The sequence below is a fragment of the Xenopus tropicalis genome, chromosome 5 (assembly GCF_000004195.4).
Source record: "Xenopus tropicalis strain Nigerian chromosome 5, UCB_Xtro_10.0, whole genome shotgun sequence".
Classification (NCBI taxonomy): domain Eukaryota; kingdom Metazoa; phylum Chordata; class Amphibia; order Anura; family Pipidae; genus Xenopus; species Xenopus tropicalis.
The window spans coordinates 76,856,381-76,876,886 of NC_030681.2; the positions used below are offsets into that span (position 1 = coordinate 76,856,381).

Consider the following 20,506-nt stretch of genomic DNA (forward strand, 5'->3'; position numbering starts at 1 on the left):
TAAAAACGGAGCAGGGCCCCCTAACGACAGACGCTAGGGAAATTCAGTAGGAGCTAACTAAATTCTACTCAAAATTATATATGTCCACTTTGGATGAAGCTAATATTAGCAAAGTTGATGCATTTTTGGACCCCCTTGTACTGCCGCAACTCAGCCCAGAATACAAGGCATTCTTGGAGGAGGAGGTCCTTCCCGAATGGCAAGGCGGCAGAGGCAGACGGCCTCCCTGTAGAATTATATAAAAGACATGCAAAAACGCTGGCACCTGTGCTATTAAAGACCTATACCAAGGCTCTTAAGTTCCCCATACACGGGCCGACTATAGCTGCCGATATTGGTCCCTTGGACCGATTTGGCAGCTAATCGGCCCGTGTATGGGCAGAACAGAGCTGCCTGGCCGACCGATATCTGGCCTGAAATTGGCCAGATCTCGATCGGCCAGGTTAGAAAATCCAGTCGGATCAGGGACCGCATCGGCTCGTTGATGCGGCCCCCGAACCGACTGCCCCATAACCACAAATGTAATCGGATCGTTTGGCCCCAGGGCCAAACGATCGGATTATTTTTTTTTTAAGTTTCTTGCTACCCCATATCGCCCACCCGTATAGTGTATGGGCACCTTTAGGGAGGGACAGCTGCCCCAATCTATGTACCAAGCAGCCATAGTGCTGCTACCCAAAGCGGGCAAAGACCCCACTCTGCCAGAATCGTACCAGCCTATATCCTTACTCACAGCCGATGTAAAAATCCTGGCCAAACTGCTGGCCAACCGGCTTAAGAAAATAATTGGCAGTATTATCGCCGATGACCAATTAGGGCTCATGCCAGGCAAAACGACAGCCATGAATGTTAGGAGGTTGTTTCTGAACTTAACGATTGCACACGCCAACTCAGGAGAGAGGGCCATAGCTGCTCTGGATATTGCAAAGGCCTTTGATACGGTTGAGTGGCCTTACCTATGGAAGGCCTTAGACAAATTTGGGTTCGGTACGAAGTTTATAAACCTGGTCAAACTACTTTACAAATCGCCAACCGCCTTCCTTAGAGTGGGTACAGAAGAGGCACCCCCATTTAGCCTTACCAGGGGTACTCGCCAGGGATGCCCCCTGTCCCCACTCTTATTTGCGATAGCAATCGAGCCATTTGCGGTGGCTGTCAGACAGCATCCTAATATATTGGGCTGGATATCCCAAAACCGCACTGACAAACTTCAATTATACGCTGACGATACTTTAATATACTTAGGGGACAATCCTTAAACGCACTAATAGAGCTCACGGAGGCGTTTGGAACAGTATCAGGGTTAAAGGTCAGCCAGGCCAAATCTCTGCTCTTCTTAGTGGACCCGCAACAGAGCGGGCCTAGACTCACGCCTAGTCCACTCCCGATAGCAAACCAATTCACATATTTAGGAGTAGAGATAGCACTCCCCATAATGACATATTTTGACCTAAATCTGGGCCCCATGATGGAATGGATGGGCGCCAAGTTCGCCGCATGGGGCAACCTGCCAATAGGACCTGCGGGCCGCATACAACTTATTAAAATGTTTATTCAGCCAAAAATTATGTACGCCCTGTGGCATACGCCAATGGCCCCCCCAAAAACCTTTTTCAGTAAACTGGACACATCCATGAGATCATTTATTTGGGGAAAGGGCCACTCTCGGCTAAGTCTGCCTCACCTAAAGAGGTCAAAAACCGGGGGAGGGATGGCCCTCCCTGATTTCAGAGTCCTGTACCTGGCGACACAACTGTCGCATCTGTGCCCACTAACTCCAGATGGCCCCTGCTCTGCTCTATACAGCTCATGGCAGGAATTACTACCCCCATATATATCTCCATGGCAAGCTGTGCTGGTCCAGCCATCAATACCCCCCCATGACCTACTGGTGGCAGCAGTACGACGGGCATATGCGGATGCCCGGAAAATCGCTGGGACTAGCACAATCAACCCTGCCACCCCCCTCTGGGGTAATAAAGTTTTGGGAAGCCTGGCAGAAACCCCCCCCCCCAGGCAGTGGTTGGAGGCAGGCCTCACTTCCATCCAAGATGTGTGGGACATGGGTGTGACGGCGCCATTCGCATTCTTAAAGCAACATTACTCCCTACCAGCCTCCTAATGGTTACTATATCATAGGGTGCATACAACCCTTAACCGCCTAAACAATAGGTCCCTTTTGGCCACCCTTGAAGACCCACTTCTATCACTTATAAGAATGGGCTATAAAAAGTGTAAGATCTCAATCCTATATAAATACATTATGGAGGCGAGGCAAAAACTCTCCACCATGAAATGCAGGGAGACCTGGGAGGACGACCTAGGTCCCATATTGGACGATCAGTGGAAGGAGGTACTGGCCTCAAGTAGGCATGAGATGATGCTGCTTTACCTTATTCACCGGGCCTACTATACCCCGGCGAAACTACATAAAATATACCCAGAGTTGTCCCCACTCTGCCTTAGGTGTCAGGCGGATACTGGAACCCTCTTGCATACTCTCTGATCCTGCCCACTACTAACTACCTACTGGGCTATTATCCTTACTAAGCTAAACGCGGTGACAGACTCAGACATCACCCCGTCCCCAAAAATATGCTTACTTGGCATAACCTCCAGGCTAGAGCTAAACAACGGTACAAAGACTCTCATAACTAAGGCGCTATTCCAGGCCCGTAGACAAATAACCCTTAACTGGAAAGTGCAGACAGCCCCGTCCTATAACTCATGGCTGAAAGCCATGAATGAGGCATGTTTGCAAGAAAAGCACTCACTAGGCAGAAAAGGGAAATGTGATACCTTTACCAACATCTGGGGGAGCTGGGTAGCACATACCAGCCGGGAACCTCTACCAAGCTAAATAAACTCGGGATACGTCAGCGGTGACCCCCAGGGATCTAGGGTACCCCAGATACCTACCTCCATGGTAAGCCACTAGGATACTCCACCTGTTAGAGGGCGGGACTAATCTCTACACCACTGTATCCAAGATGAGTGCTATTTGTTAATACCAATGTCTATATCCCACAATGAATGTGTAACTGTAAGTAGTACCGTGTTGTAACCTGCGTTTGATACCTTGTCTGTATTAATGCCAATGCTTTGTTTTCAATAAAAATTTATTGGTTAAAAAAAAAGTGAAAGGCCCCTAAAGTGAAAAACTGTCTGACAGTAGAAGTTCCACTTTGGTCCAAAACAGCTGGCAGGGAAAGGGTTAAAAGAATACTGTCATAGAAAAAGATGTTTTTTTTCTTTTCAAAATGCATCAGTTAATAGAGCTTCTCCAGCAGAATCCTGCATTGAAATCTGTTTGTAAAAAGTGCAAACAGATTTTTTTTTTATTAATCTTTAACATTCCACATGAGGTTAGCCATATTATTAATTTCCCATGGTGCCACAGCCACATGACTTGTGCTCTGATAAACTTAAGTCACACTTAACTGCTAAGGGCTCTGGCACACGGGGGAGATTAGTCGCCCGCGATAAAACTTCCTGTTCGCGGGCGACTAATCTCCCCCGTGTGCCAGAGCCCTAAGCTGCAAGTTGGAGTGATATCACCCCCTTCCCAGAAGCCGATCAGCATAACAATGGGAAGGTAGCAAGATAGCAGCTCCCAGTAGATATCAGAATGGCACTCAATAGTAAGAAATCCAAGTCTGGCTTATGACTCCTCCAGTTACATGGGAGTAGGAGAAACAATAAAACCTGAAAGCAGTTCTAATGTGTAGCGTTGGCTCCTTTTGAAAGCTCCGACTAAGGTACAATGCACTGAGATGGCGCCTACACACCAATATTACAGCTAAAAAAATAAATTTGTTGTTTCAAGAATAAAATTTTAAATGGCAGAGTGAGTTATTTGCTATATAAACAGCATAATTTAGAAATAAAAAGAATCCCTTTAATTTCTGCTTTCATTTGTTTTCTTTTTAGTTAATTGAAGTATTGATTCATATAAACCATTTCAATATACTATCAAAGCATAAAGGGTTTAACCATGTTTTTGTCTTATACTGCACATCTGTGTGAGATGGTTGCTGTAACTGACAGCATGTTCAATCAACACGTTATATACACAAGGTAAAAAACTACTAATTTCACCCAGCCCAGTTTGCACAAAACTTCTTTCTTTTTTGGTAGATTGGTAGAAGCTCTGATGGCAGCAAGTGCCATTGGCAATCAGGGAAAAGTATTTGATTTCGTTTCTTGGCACTGAGTTGGAACAGAAAATTTAAACAACTTCTAAGAGAATTAGAAACCGGGGTGGAAGGGGAAAAGGCGAAAAAACAGTATGAAAAGTCCATTTTTTTTCGTTCTCAGACAGAAGTTGGAGGTGAGAGCAGACATAAAAAAACTGTAAGAACTTCCTCGACTTGCCAGCTTCAGACTGCGCTACTCTGACTTGTCTCTCCCACAAAGCGCCATGTCATACGTCACTGCTTTACGTGTAGCCGTGACGCGGGGTTTGTCGGGGAAAGACTGCAGGCACTCCGCTCTCCGCCCTTCCGCAGTCGCCAGCTCACTGACAGAACGGGACCCGATAATTTAAGTAAGTCCAGCACAGCGGGGCACCCCTTAAGACCCACAACCCGCCGGCACCGGACGACTGTCTCTCCTCCCCCATTTCCCAGCCGATGACAGCGCTGTGTAAAAGTGTATGACTTATCCCAGTTGGAACACCCGGAAGCAAGTTCCGAAAGGGATTTTTTTAACCAACGATTAGCATCACCTGGAAAAAATAGTTTGCAGATTGAGAAGGGACTTTAGGACTCCACATAGGAGTTAATTCACTGAGTCCTACAAGTTGGGCAGGTATCAAATAGGCTACCCTGGAAGGGAGTTAAGAAAAGTTTTTTTTTTCTCTAGGACTCCATATAGGGGTTTATTCACTGAGAGTATTCTGGATACACACTTTCAGAGTGAAAATTGTTTAGCCATGTAGTATTCAGGGATAAAAACATACATTTGAAACAGTGTACGTTTGCAGGGATCGCTCCATAGTTGGGATGGTTTTCTTATGTTGTGCTATTCTGATGTGGGTTCCTTTTTCATGTGTATTTGTAGGATGAGCTTCAGTATACCAGAGGAAAATGATGAATCTTGCTATGCAGAGGACATTTCTAGAGATGCTGACCAAAGGGCTAGAGCATCTCAGAATCCCTCTGGCTGTGGTCAGCAGATGTATCTTCCAAGTAAAGACACAGGCTATGGCTCCCAGTCCCCTGATCGAATGGGTATAAATAACTTGGAAGCTCCACAAACTCTTATTTCATACAGTGATAGCTTGGACCATGGAAATAATCACAGAGAAGGTGGGTTCTTACATCTTCAGAATTGTCCAGTGAGCTTTTTTTTTCTCCATACCTTCTTTTCTTTGCAAAATAATATGCACTATCCATTTGTTGCTGCCTATAGTTTGTACCCATGATCATTTTCATTTGCCAAGGTACAATCAACTACACAGCACCATATATAGTAAATGATCTAATTCATCCTTGTGGAAATGTTTAACACAATAGAAAAAAGGTCTTGTTCACTTTTGTGTGTATTTAATGTCCTTTTCAGAGTGGTTACAGACCACTAGGATAACTGGAACCAATTACTGTATGCGGCACTGTGTTTTTGAATCATATGGCAACTGCACGCTAGGGGGCAGAGTTATCAAAATTTTAGAGTTTAGAGCTTAAAGGAACAGTAACACCAAAAAATGAAAGTGTATAAAAGTAATTACAATATAATGTACTGTTGCCCTGCATTGCTACAACTGGTGTGTTTGCCTCAGAAAGACTACTATAGTTTATATAAGTAAGCTGCTGTGTAGCCATTCAAAGGAGAAAAGGCACAGGTTACTTAGCAGATAACAGATAAACCCCCATTATATGGGGCTTATCTACTAGTTATCTGCTATGTAACCTGTGCCTTTTCTCCTTTTTTCCAGCTTGAATGGCTGCCCCCGTGGCTACACAGCAGCTTATTTATATAGTAGCTTTTCTGTAGCAAAAACACCATTTTGTTGCAGAGCAACAGCACATTATATTTTAATTACTTTAAAACACTTTTAATTTTTTGATGTTACTGTACCTTTAATACATAAAAACTCACCCATATTCTATTCATTCCTATGGGATTTGTTAGAAGCATATTTATCAATATGTGAAAGTTAGAACTCACCATTTGATAAATATGCTTCTAAAAATCCTATAGGAATGAATAGAACATGGGTGCACAAACCCACAGGCCCAATGCCCCTATGAAAAAATTAGAGCCCTTCCAAATGACTTCTTTATTTCTGTGTGTTCTGCTGTACATCCTCCATGTTTTTCACCACTCAACATATGCTCCGTTGAATGCTAACTTTGCATGTGCTACTAAAACAAATGCATTGAAAGCTGTAACTTTTGCCTGCTCATAGGTACATTTAATACACTTTACTACGGATACTGGCACAAGTGCTCAAATGAAGTCTTTTTTCCATACCCAGAGGGCGGAACAAGCTGCACTGTGTGCTGGCTTAAAAATCTGGTGCAAATCGCAGAGCTCTGCACTCACGTGTAGTTTTACCGTGTATTTAATGCCACCCTAAACAAGTCTTAAATACAGAGCTCCAGGGCACCTCACTGCCTCCAACTTCTCCTTTGTTACTCCTGTATGCAGCGTTGGCCAACACATGCAGCACTGCATACAGGGACAGTTTTTTATGCTTTTAAGGGCAGGTGCCTTTTGGGCTAATAATATTGCACCTTGCCAGTAATACAGTTTTGTACTTTGTTTCCAGCTTTTTGCTGAGAGATTAACAGTGGACATTTGTACAGTGCATGAAAACACATTTATGAAACACATAATGCAAAAGTGTACAACCATTATTTATTTTTAGGTCATTGTAAAACTGGTACCTTTTTTTTTCTTTTAATATGCATGCCATACTCTTGCTTTTATCTCCATGTTTTAGAGAGGAGGCATTATCCACACTGCATGCTCAATGCTAATGCACCTCTACAGCAGCAGTATTACCATGAAACACCCCAGCAGTCAAACTACAAGTATGTCCAATGTTCTTCATTTGTTTGAGGTGATTTTGGGATTTGTAATTCAAAGAAAAGGATAAATAATTAATAGAAAAATATAACTCTCTAGCTATTTCTCACCCCACCACAAACTGGTCTAGAAGTTAATCTAGGCTCCAGGATTTAGGGGTATGTTCACATTCAAAATAACTTTTAAGTATGTTTATTGAATGATTAATTGCAACTTTTCAGTTAGCCTTCATTTTTTTCATTATAGTTTTCTATATGAATTATATTATTCATCACCTTCTTTTAGCTGTTCTCAGCTTTTAAATTGAAAAACTATTACTCTGAGGCTACAGTTTTATTGTTACATTTTTTACTTCTATTTCTATTCAGACCCTCTCCTATTCTCATTCCAAAGTCTCACTCACACCACAGTTTGGTTGCTAATTTGAACCCTAGCAACAAGATAGCTGCTAAAATCCCAAGCTGGAGAGCTACTGAATGAAAAGCTAAATAAAATGACACATAATAAAAAAATAAAGGTTTAAAGGTAAACAACCCCTTTAAATACAAGCATCTGTTTAAAGGAATTCTATCATGATTTTTATGGTGTAGTTTTTATCAGTATATTACATTGTGTATATTGCAAGTAATTAATTCTACCATTTTAAATATTATTCTTGAACCAATGAATATGTGTTTTTTAGTTGTAATATTGGTGTGTAGGTAGCCATCTCTTGTAATAATGCCTGATCCAGTGGCTTCAGTAATAGCCAGCTCAGCACAAACCAACTGCTCTCAGATAAGCTATTGTTTCTCCTAATGTTATTTCCCTTGTTGCGTCACCACTTGGATATTTCACCTATTTCTCCTGCTTGGGTGCTATTCTCATATCTGCCACTAGGATGGACATGGGAGCATTTTTAGCTACACACAAACAATTTCAGTTTGAGCTATATACAAAGCTGAAACCTTCTCCAGCCTTCAGATAACCTGTTTTTTGAAAAGGTAATGGGGATCTAGGGTGCCAGAAGCTATTGCCTTTTACTGCAATATAATGTACTTGGTGCCAAAGTTTCCACGTCTGCTTCCTTTCGCTGTATACTCTGTCTCTTGCTGTATAAATTAGTATAATATACAATGTATATATATGTGTGCAATAATAACAAGCACTTGCACTCAGTCTTATTTAGTGGTGCACATCTCCTACATTTTACAGCAAATCCTCAATCATATAAAGGTAGAAGACATCACTCACTTAAACTACAGAAATGTATTAAATAGTACAAAACATTACATCACCATCTCTGTACACAATTACAGTAACATTTTGAACCCAGAGGGGCTCTTTTTCAAGCCATGTAAACCACGTTTCCAGCATCAATAGAATAGTTGCAAGTTTTTAAAGCCCTTCAGAGAAAATTACAAAATATATATTATATATTACAGATATAAGTTATAGTCCTTATTCAAGAGAGGGCTAGTAATCCACCAGACCTGTTTTAATTTTAAATTCAACTGTTGAAATTGGGTTGAAAAGAAAGACATGGGCAGGGGTCAGGATTGGAAGAAGCACAAAAGTGCTCTCAGGAACTCAGAAGGCAAGCCTTTTATCAGGCACAGAACTTGGGAAATGCAGAGTGTATAAACATTATGCAGCATATTTCCCTGACTGATAATCAGAGGGTTGCAATTGATTCAGCTAAGTATTCATTACTTAGCTGAATCAATTCAGAAAAGACAGCTTGTGAAGAATCTGAAGATAAATGGCAAGTCTCCACTCACTTCTGTTTCCTGTATATGTAAGAATTTTGTCTGGCATCTGTCAACATTTTAGAAAACTCTTGTTCCTTGTTCTTGGGTCCTCAGATGTTGCTATACACATATTAGTCAACATATAATAAAGGGTTATTGCATGCTGGGAGTTGTATTTGTAGATAAAACAATTCTATAGCTGCACTGTTTTCTCATTAAATACAATAAATGTTGAGAATATATAACAACTTTTTAAATCCATATGTTGGTTCCTTTTTTGCTTACATTTGCCTAAACTGTTACACCTTTTCTACAGCAAATATCTTGCTTTCAGTTTTGAACAAATAACTGATCAGTCCTAAAAAAAACAAATCATACATAAAATACATGTTACAGGTATGGGACTTGTTATCCAGAATGCTTGGGAACTGGAGTATTCTGGATAAAGGGGTCTTTCTGTAATTTGGATCTCTACCTTAAAGGAGAAGGAAAGGCCAAGTGACTTTAATTGCTTACATTTTACCCCAGGCTGGTGCTCCTGTGAGAAGAAAACAGCACCAGCCCTGGGTATCTGCGAGCGCTTGCACATACATTGTAGAGTGAAAAGTCGAACTTTAACAAAAAAGCCAGCTTTTTCACTCTACTGCGCTGGCCCTGGCTACAGAAGAAAGAAGAGGAGAACAGGAGCACCAGCCAAGGGTAAAAGGTAAGCGATTAAAGTCACTGGGGGGGTGCTTACATTTTGCACCCATTTAAAGTTTAAGTAAATAAAATAATACATTAAAATAAGGATTAATTAGATCTTAGTTGGGATCAAGATCAAGGTACCGTTTTATTACAGAGAATAAAAGGAGAAATCATTTTTTAAAATCTGAAATATTTGATTAAAATGGAGTCTGTGAGAGATCGCCTTCCCCTAATTTGGAGATTTTTGGATAGTGGGTTTCCGGATAATGGAGGCCATATCTGTACAAACACTGAATGGCAGATTTCTTTTTGGGTGCTGGGGTCATTACCTCTTATTTAAAAACTATTAAGAGGCAGAAGAAGAAGGTGAAGTTTTGAAATAATTCAAAACTTAAAAAATAAGAAAATAGTAAAATGAATAATTGTTAACATGATTTTTTAACATACTATGTTAACTGTTAGATACTTAATGTTACTGATTTTCCAGTCATCTTTATACTTTCGTCCTTACTAGTCTTTGTTGTCGATTAGGCATATACTGCATATGTCTTAGTACAATATAAGTATAAAAATGTTCTGCTTCTTTGTAGTGTACCACAGCGACAGATTGCTATGCCTGTGGGTGCTGTTCCTTACAGAATGGATGTAAATGAGGGGCAGGAAAATCTGGATTGTAGAAGGTATCAAGAGAATGCCCGAATCGAACCAAGAGGTGTACTGAAGACTAGCAATTTACCAGAAGAAATGCGTAAGTGCTTCATTTCCACTACCTTTTTTTTTTATTTTTTCTGGTTCATGCTGTGAACTGCAAAGTTACTGCAGATTAGAAGTTTTGATGCTGTCACACATTTCCATGAATCAGCCTGTTACTTCTATATAAAGCCTGCCTATAATATCCAAAATATGCATTCCTTTTGTTCTGGTTATAGCCACTTTATTGGGTCTTGTTCCCTGAATTTGCCATACACAGAACTTTGGGAATAATTATTCGGTGTGAGCGACAAGTCTGGCTGGGTTGCCTAGGGAACCCAAGGCAGTTTGTCCCAGCACTGATGTTTGGCCTTGGTAAATAGGTACTCTTCTATGTAACTAACTACTCTTTTAAGTAGACATTTGTAGTTTCGGAAGGTTTTGCATAAGCTTGTATAGGGAAAATAAGTATTGAATGTTTTTCGTATATTTCTAATGGGGCTATTGACATGAAATTTACACCAGATATCGGTAACAACCCAAGTAATATACATACAAAGAAATCAAAACAAATAAGTCTTTAAAATATGTGTAATAAAGTGGAATGTCACAGGGAATAAGTATTGAACACATGAAGAAAAGGAGGTGCAAAAAGGCATGGAAAGCCAAGAAACCTGCTGAAATCTGTCAGTATTTAGAAAGCAATCCTGTCCCCTATCAGTGTAAATTAATATCAACTGGTTTAATCCTAATTTATGGCCTATTAAAAGGTTTCTCATTACCAATGTATCACACAAGAAGCATCTTGTGATAGGTAAAAGCAAAGCGCTCTCTCAAGACCTTTGCAACCTTATTGTTGCAAAACATACTTATGGCATTGGACGTATTTCAAAGCTTCTGAATGTTCCAGTGAGCACTGTTGGGGCCATAACCTGGAATTGGAAAGAACGTCGTTTCACCCTAAACTGTCCACGACCAGGTGCTCCTTGCAAGATTTCTGACAGAGGAGTCAAAGGAATAATAAAAAGAGTTGTCCAAGAGCCAAAGATCACTCGTGAATAGTTTCAGAAAGACCTTGAACCTTGAATTAACAGGTACAGTTTTTTCAAAGAAAACAATAAGTAATGCACTCAGCCAACATGACCTCTCTGCACGTTTACCACACAAGACTCCACTGCTGAAGAAAAAGCATGTTCAAGCTTGTTTAAAGTTTGCTGTGCAACATTTGGACAAGCCAATTAAATTCTTGGGAGAATATAGTCTGGTCAGATGAGACCAAAATTGAACCCTTTGGATGTCATTCCACACACACCATGTTTGGAGGAGAAATGGCACTGTACATCACCCCAAAAACACCATACCAACAGTGAAGTTTGGAGGTGGGAACATCATGGTGTGGGGCTGTTTTTCAGCATATGGTACTGGCAGACTTCATATAATTGAAGGAAGAATGAATAGAGAATTGTACCAGGACATTCTTAATAAGAATCTGCTGCCATGTACCAGGATGCTGAAGATGAAACAAGGGTGGACATTCCAGCAAGACAATGATCCCAAACACACAGCCAAGGAAACTTTCAATTTTTTTCAGAGAAAGAAAATATAGCTGCTAGAATGGCCCAGTCAATCACCCAACTTGAATTCAATTGAAAGTGTGTGGATTACGTCGGTTGTTAACGACATCTGGTGTAAATTTTCTGTCAATAGCCCCATTAGAAATATACAGTATTTACTGAAAAATATGTTGGCGTGTTCAATACTTTTCCCTGCTGTATGTAATGTAATCAGAAGTAACAGAAGTATTTGAATTGCAGGTAAAGTCTTTATCACATACTCTGTAGACACTGCGTGGGAGGTTCTCCGCCTTGCAGATCTTCTCCGTGCCAATGGATTTCAGGCCACTGTGAGTACTGCAATTGAAAATTGTCAGGGTAGGGGCAGTGAGTCTGAATGGTACATAGGCTAAATTCAGATTTGCTCCCTTATTATTGTGCATCTAATAATGAGAATGTATATGTGTTTTTGAAATTATCCTTTTCAGCAACTAAATACTGCTAAAATATTTCACCTCAGGTGTCCCATTCATTAATTAACATTTGATGTTTCCTAACTGAAAATGTAATCTGCCCATGTACCTTGTGTATCGGTACATGGTGCTTTAACAGATGAGATAGTGAAGAGATGCTGGCATTTGGCTGTCTCTGTGTATGGCCAATCACAGAGTATCTGTGGGATAACCAATTGGATACCTTAAAGGGTTAAGTGTCTAAAGAGGATATTAACTGTCCATAAAGCACATGTACACCCTCTACCTCTGCAAAGTAGGCCTTACAAACTTAATTACAGACTATTCTAAAGTGAAGCACTCTCTGGGCAAGCCAGTCTTATTGTTATCCAACATATTGGGATAACCATGCCTTTATTACACTGTAATCAGACTTTCGAAAGGCAGTGTTGATAACTGATTAATATGTGAAACCAAGGTCAAGCTGACCAATGAGCCTGAAGGACTTGAAATAAATGTATTTAGCAAAGTTGCCTTAAAGGGGTGGTTCATCTTTAACTTAACTTTTAGTATGTTATAGAATGTCCAATTCTAGAATTATTTGCCTTCTATTCTTTTAGACACTGACATCATACTAAATGTTAACTCAAACGATGAACAACCCCTCTAAGAACCAGTTGCTACGGTAACTGACTACAACTCACATCACACTTTCAAACCTTAATTATATGCTGGGAGTTGTAGTTCAGCAATATTTGGGGGAAGCAACACTGCTTAGAGAAGGCTTATGATTCCTTTAGCAATGCCAATACTATACACTTTATACACAGGTGGATGTACTCGAGGGATCAATAAGAGGCATGGACATTATCAGGTGGATGGAAAGGTACCTCAGTGATGTAAGTAAAACACAGTCTCTTCGCATAGTTACAGTTCTGTGGCCTGCACTGGTAAACTGGGTAGTAACAGGTACAATAATAAAAAAAAAAAACAATAATAATAAAAAAAATTTCAGTTATCCCAGGTGTGCTGGGAGGTTTCCTTGGGATTTTGCCAGTAATTATTATACAGAGAAAATCCAAAGTACCTTGGGTGTAATGTATAGTTGCAATTGCAGAAAAGGGCCAAAGTTGTATTGTGGCTGCAGTTGTTACACTATAACATTCAGGGGGAAGTCCAGTACCTCACATTATTCTGTGAGAACACTGCCACTTTTCTGCCAAGAGTGTAAAATGCTTTACTGTAACACATGACATGTTGACTTGGAGTGCACCTGTTTTCATTTTTTCCATAGGTACACTTAAATTATATAGTCGCCCAAGGTCCTTTGTATTTGCATGTTGGTAATGGCTCATTCATGGAATTTTTTATGCCCTCATGTGGGTCTGCATAGCTAGGGATCTCTTTTCTCTTTTCCTATCACATACTTTATTGTATACAAACCTGCTATAGACCCGCACATGATTTTTTTTTGCCACAGATGAGCATCATGATAATAGTAGCAATCAGTCCACAATACAAGGTGGACGTAGAAGCTGATTCATCCCGTACCGCAGATGATCATGGCCTGCATACTCGATACATACACAAAATGGTAAGTAGTAAGGCGCTGTTGGAGCTAATGGCCAGCAGTAACAAGGAACCATGGTTATTTAATAATCTGAAACATGAAGGAGCAATACTAAAGGTGATTGTTTTGTACTATGTAACACCTATTTGGCTATAAAATGGCCAACCCAGGCTAGTAGCGTGCTGTAGAGCATGTGTTACATGCGACCTTAATGCACCGGAGTGGGCCTCCGCTACGTGGGAGGTATATAATGGAGCTAAGGGGTTGTTGAACTACAACTAGCTGAAGTAGTGTGGTGCAATAGAGATAAATGGACGCCAGAGGATTCTTATGAATGAACTGGATAATACTTTATTTGTCCAAGACAAAGGTAATCAGGGTATTTCAATACTCACTTAATAAATGCAGAACAGTATGCAGTTATACAAATGATGTAATTCGGATTAATAGCAGAAGTATGATGCTCCCCTGTGTATCCCTTCTCATCAAGAGGATTGGGCAGGTAGAACAACAACAGCGTGATAGATAGGAAAGCTCCCCGGCATAGTCCCATGCTCTTTTGGAGGTTAGGGCAAGGCATATTTGCTAACCTATTTCCCTAGCACTTCTGTGTCCCTAATCTAAGGCCAGTAATGCCTGTTAGGAAGACTACTCCTTTGCTATTATCCTTGATGGAGCAAATGGCTGCTCTTTCTGTATAATTCTGTCTGAACTCACCACTTCTAGAGGGTGCTATGAAATATGCTGCTATACTGTCTTCTCCTCATTCACAGGGCCCTGTCCCCGACTTAATTTGGATGGATAGTGGCTTACTGGGCCGGATCTGTACCCAGGCTCAATGGAGCTCTGCTTCAGCTAGCAGACCGGCAGCCAAAGAGAAAAACACTTCCTTGTGCAAGACACAATATAGTCTGCCAAGGGGAGTTGTTAAATGGGCTAAACCTGTAAGGGATAGCTTAAGAAACTGTAACCTGAGTATAGAGGGGTCTGCCCTATAACAGTACAGATAAGGAAAAGTAGGGAAGTAAAGCCATAGGGAGCTTAACCCTATGGGTCCCTACATTTATATATGGCTAAAAGAAAGAAAAACCGACAAAATAAATGTACCAAAGCATAAAACTCTTGCTACTAGCAATAAAACGCAACTCCAGTTAGCTAAAGAAAACTTTAACAATACAAGATACCATACAGTACAAAATCAATTTGACTTCAGCCGGAAAGTATATAGAAGGTGACAAGACTGGCTACTTGATCCTCTGATTTAAACAACAGCATAATGCCTGTGTACCTTATATTATAAGTGCCTTAACCACATATATTTAACTTAAAACACAACAATCTTGATCAACTGAAAGCAAGCGTAAAATAATCTGGCTCAGATTCTGAGCTGTATTGCATCACCAGTATCTTTTTCTTGTTTATTTCCATAGTAATACACCCTCACTCTTTGTCACTCTTTTGTCTCTCATTCAATCTATTTCCTTTTTGCTGAGGTAATTTAAACCATAGAAACTGCTGAAATTCCAAACTAGAGAGTTGCTGAACAAAATGTAAAATAATTACAAAACCACAAATAATTAAAAAAAAAAAAGGACCATTGTTAATACACTAACCAGACTGTACAGAATGCTTTCTTAATATGCCTGCTTTTTTTCTCTTTTTCTTTTCTGTAAAAAATAAATAAATAAAATCTTTTCAAATGAAAAAAAGAAGACCATTTGCAACGTGACTTATGTTACTCTCCCCATCATATCAAAAGTTAACTCAGTCGTGAACAACCCCTTTAATGCCCAAATATAACACCAGTCATGGTACTAAATAGGGATGGGTGTCCCGGTATCCAAAAAGCTATTGCTCTGTAAGGCTAAAATTTTAATGTTATCGATTTTTGACTTTACATTAATTATATTTCAATTCAGGCCCTCAACTGTTCATATTCCAGTATCTCATTCATACCACTGCCTGTTTACAAGGGTAGATGGGAACCTAGCAGCCAGATAGCTCCTAATATTGAAGAGATACTGAACAAAAAGTTAAATAATTATTAAACCATAAAAGTTCTAAAAGTTAATTTAAAAAATAACTTACTGGTACCACAATATTAAGATGACAACATCTCAACACAAATGCATAAATCGTCAAATAATCCTCGGAACATATTAACATTTTTGCATTTGATACTAGAAGCATCACAGAGATCTATTTTGAATAAATGGATAGTTGCAAAGTCTCCAACTTCAAAACTTAACAGAAAATAACTATTTGATCTTCTTACTCATGAAGCAATAAACTTAAGATCCGGTAACAGCAAAGTATGTAAAGAATACTGGAAAAAATGGAAATATCTCTGGAATTCTCGGAAAATTTATGCCATACTCTGTAACCATAATACTTTATAAATGACTTAATACAAAGTGATTCATCATAATCTTAGTTTCTAAATCTAGTTTTAGATACATGTATGTTGGTATTAATAACTTAATATTATAATTTCTTTTGGGATGTTATATGTTCATGTTAATATGATTTAAATATGATTTTGCCCTGGGTACTTGTCCATACAAACCAGTTATTGTTTGCTGACATGCTATATGCTTGCAATACTAGATTTCATATTACATCATCAATGTAATTCTATTATTGCAAATTTTATTTTTTTAGATGCAACTAGAGTATATAAAAGAAGGAAGCTTGAATTTCAGATTTATTCCAGTGCTTTTCCAAAATGCCACAATGGTAAGTTGCAAAACTAAGGCTTGTTCTTTTGTTGTGCAGAATATGTTACAAAAAAAGAACATAAGAAACAGTTGCTTTCCTATCAAATAAGGCACATAGTTTGATAAAATAAAATCTTTTAGAAACTACAACTAATTTTGATTAGTTGCACAGCATTGTATACATGTGGACAGCAATAGCGAGTAAGAATGTTGGGCAAATGGCTGTGATTGATTAATTGATCTTGGGTCAGTCAATGGCTGCTTTGTGACTTTTCCAAACGCAACAGTTTCTGAGGCAGAGATCACTGATGTACACTATATGGCAAAATAGTTAACTTTATATAGCCAGAAGTATCTGGACAACCCTTTTAAAATTGTATTTGTTTTGACATTCACTTCTCAATCTAACAAACTAGTCTGGTTTGATGAATTCAACTTGCTTGAATGTGTAAGGCTGTACGGTGGAGAAGGACTAATGGCCTGGTGATATGTTTCATGGTTTGGGCTAGGGCCCTTACTAGCAATTTTATGGTGTAATGCTACAACATGCTAGATAATTCTCATAGGCAGAGGGCAATTTTTTTTTGTTTGGGGAGGCTAAAGATGGTTATACATGGGCTGACTTAAGGACTTACACAATTGATTGCCCCACAGTCTAAAGGGTTATTAAATTGTAATTTTGCCATCAATAAGGATGATTTCATATATATAATGCCTGTATAAGTAATTTTTGGGGGAAATTAGCTATGGTAGGCAGGTAAGCAGTGGATCTGGAGCATAGATACAGGGACGTCTTCAGGCAAAAACAGGTTTATTTCAGAAAAATTCTTCCCAACATCACAGTTCAGCATCAACAAACAGTTCGACAAACTTATCCCCATTCTGGGACTCTCAACATCCAGGGTAACTTCCACACTCTGGAACCTTTTCAGGGTTTCTCCCTATCCCCAGTGACTTTTCGTGACTTTTCACAGAGTGGGCTGTGCAGGAAGGAGGGGCGAGCTGAGGGGGAAGCTGGGGAAGGGAGAGCCAGTGCAGTAAAAGCCACGTGCATTGCAGGGTTCTGCTATCCCAGGGGCCACTCGTTCCACCCTTGTGCTCATTGCCTAGGGGCTGGGAAATGAGTGGGGAGCGAAGGAGTGGATTGAAAAGCTTGAAAAGCCACTCCTCTGCTCCCAAATCCGGAAGTGCAGCAGGATGTAGAATCTACGGCCTGTGGCACTTAGGTACTTTTATACACAGGATGTAGATTCTACGAGTTAAGGGCCGCCTCCTAGGATCATAGGATTCACAGTGTACACAAACAAGCCAAGGCACACATACATGCTAGGTCACATTAGCCAATTAATGGACAGCGTTCTTTTGCTTCCACACTACTTCCTGTTACAGTTAGAGTTGCATTATTTCTGGTCATGTGATCTCTGAGGGAGCACCCAGCCCATCGCTAAATGGCGGATCACGGGAAAGGATGTAAAAGGGCAGTATTTACTGCCCTATATATTCCAGTTTGGCAAGATTCTTTTATAGATCACTTAAAGGAACAGTAACACCAAAAAATTCAAGTGTATAAAAGAAATTCCAATATAATGTACTGCTGCCCTGCACTGGTACAACTGGTGTGTTTGCCTCAGAAACACTACTATGGTTTATATAACGAATGTAGCTGTGTAGCCATGGGGGCAGCCATTCAAAGGAGAAAAGGCACAGGCACTTAGATAACAGATAAAACACTATTGTATTCTGCAGAGCTTATCCGTTATCTGCTATATAACCTGTGCCTTTTCTCCTTTTTTCCAGCTTGAATGGCCGCCCCCATGGCTACACAGCAGCTTATTATATAAATTATAGTAGTGTTACTTCTCAGCTCTCATACACCTGGTCACCGCTCCTTCTGCTCCTTGCAGTGCAACACCCCCAGCCCCTCTGGGAGTTCCTCACACAGGCAGGCAGCCTTCCTGCTCTGAGAGTGGACACCTTTCTGAGTGACCCCTCACTCTCCGTGACTTCTTTAGGCTGATGCCACACTGAGCATATGGCGGATATTTTCGGAAAGCCGGAAATACCGCCATACACGGTGTGGCTGCACCCGATTGAATGGAATACGCTCAGCGGCAGGTACATGTAGCCGATATCCGCTGAAGATACGAAGTCTCACGTTTTTTGGAGGATATCAGCTACATGTGCCTGCACCCGAGCATATTTCATTCATTGAGGTTCAGGCACAAGGTAGGGTAGATGTACAGTAGTGGGGCGTATTCTCGGCAAGCCTTTTTCGGCTTCCCGAGTATAGGCCCATATGGCATTAGCCTTACACTTAGCGGCCCCCAGGTGTGTGAACACACACATTTTTACCTCTCCAGGCAGCTCCTCTCTCAGCTGCCTTAATTAGCTGACTGAGAGGGTTTATTAACCCTGTCTGCACAAGGAATCCCCCTGCAGGGGATATACATATAGAAGTAAGCATAACTACATTGTTCATTCATTTCATGGCACCTACAGTTATACTGCACAATGATCTTGTTTAGTGGCTATGAATGTGCACACTAATAGAAGTTTCTCTTTCAGGAGCACGTGCCAGCCTGGCTGAGAAACACTAACATTTATCGGTGGCCAGAGCAAACAAAGCATATCATCCTGCGTTTATTACGGGAGGAGGAATTTATAACCCCACCTGTCGGAAACTTGCCATTGCTTCAAGTACAGTCAATCGTAAGACCTTTATGAGGGCAATATAGCGGGCCTCCAAGGTGTCTTGGTTAAAGTTCTTCACATGTCAACAAGCTGCTGGGAGGAACCAGAAATAATATCCAGCATTTATTTTACTTTTATGCTTAATTGGGGTATTTCTCTAGGGGCGTGAGCATTATTGTAGATGCTTGTTTTTTTTCTATGTGTCTTCTATGTAACTAATATGAAGTTTGCTTAGTTATCATGGCACTTCATTTTAGTGTTTGCTACAGCCTTCACTTATACAAAACCGCACACACTTGCACATCTACAAACTTTTACATTAGAATGCATTATGCTGCAGACATTGATTTTAAGAGAAAATGTATTTGATTTTACTGAATAGGACAAACTGGTTTGGTGGTAAAAATGAACATTTTTCACTTATGAATAGGTTTCTAGTCATTAAAGGAGTACTGTACATCTCTGTTAGTGCTTATAATGACATCCATATTTCAGAAACATTTTTCTCAAGATGTGTAATCCATAATCCTGTCACTAGATGGTGCAATAAGATAAAACGTTCTTATACCTTGTTTTGCTCATAAATGTCATTTAGTGTAGCTGGTAGGCCTGGAAGCAGAATCCCTTAGCTTTTAATATTTGTTTCTATCGATAATTGCACTTTACAATAACAATATAAATCTTGATGGATAAATCCTTAAAAATTATTATTTTGCAGATGTTTTATATTTTCCAATTAAATAAAAATGAAAGTCAAAGCTGCTTGTGCTTTTTAAAAAGGACACCAACCCTCACCTTTTACACCTCCTAGCTTTTCAGATAAGCAGAAAACAATTATAGACAAAAAAAATTCTACAAATCCTACCTTCCAGTGTTACATTAGTCATCTTGCTGTTATCTAACATAGGGGTACTTTTTTCTCACCTTAATTTACATTAATGCTGATAGGAAGGAAACTTGGATGGTTTGTCCCCCATGCCCTTAGGCTGCTATTCCCACAAAGATCAAGCAATATTACTGAAATAATCCATCCCTGATGTTGTAGGTCTATGGGTGTCCTATCAAGTTAGTTATATTAGATTTGAGTTAATTAACACCGTAAAAAATGAATAGTATTTATTGTTTTAAAAGGACTGGAACTGGAAAAATTAAGCGGAGGAGATTTTATAATGCCATTATTTCCATTACTCTGTTAATGACAGCTGCTGCCTTACAAGGCAAACACCTCCTCTTCAGAGCAGAACTCTAGCGTGTGAATAATAATGTAAGCAGTATCACCACATTTGGTGCTCTAGCACTAGGGGAATAGAATGTCTGTTAGATCATTTATACATTGTGTTCGCAGTAAGGGCTAAACTCCACAGGAGATTTTGGGCAGATTTTG

General features: G+C 39.9%; 1 protein-coding gene across 3 annotated transcripts; it reads left to right on the forward strand.

Annotated features, from left to right (window-relative positions):
- Positions 1-4,000: 4,000 nt before the first annotated feature.
- traf3ip3 (TRAF3 interacting protein 2) lies at positions 4,001-19,880 on the forward strand. 3 transcript variants are annotated; one of them, XM_018093889.2, is made up of 9 exons: positions 4,001-4,077; positions 5,062-5,309; positions 6,947-7,037; positions 10,040-10,197; positions 11,954-12,042; positions 12,975-13,043; positions 13,625-13,738; positions 16,376-16,450; positions 18,997-19,880. In XM_018093889.2, exons 1-9 carry the CDS (start codon positions 4,028-4,030, stop codon positions 19,153-19,155), a joined length of 1,053 nt encoding a protein of 350 aa, XP_017949378.2. In that variant the 5' UTR covers positions 4,001-4,027; the 3' UTR covers positions 19,156-19,880.
- The last annotated feature ends 626 nt before the right edge of the window (positions 19,881-20,506 follow it).

What these genes read in the sequence shown, in the direction of transcription:
- traf3ip3 (XM_018093889.2), top strand. Translation starts at nt 4,028, where the DNA reads ATGGTTGCTGTAACTGACAGCATGTTCAATCAACACGTTATATACACA. An exon ending in TGGAAATAATCACAGAGAAG is followed by an intron (nt 5,310 to 6,946) that starts GTGGGTTCTTAC and finishes TCCATGTTTTAG; the next exon opens with AGAGGAGGCATTATCCACAC. An exon ending in CCAATGGATTTCAGGCCACT is followed by an intron (nt 12,043 to 12,974) that starts GTGAGTACTGCA and finishes CTTTATACACAG; the next exon opens with GTGGATGTACTCGAGGGATC.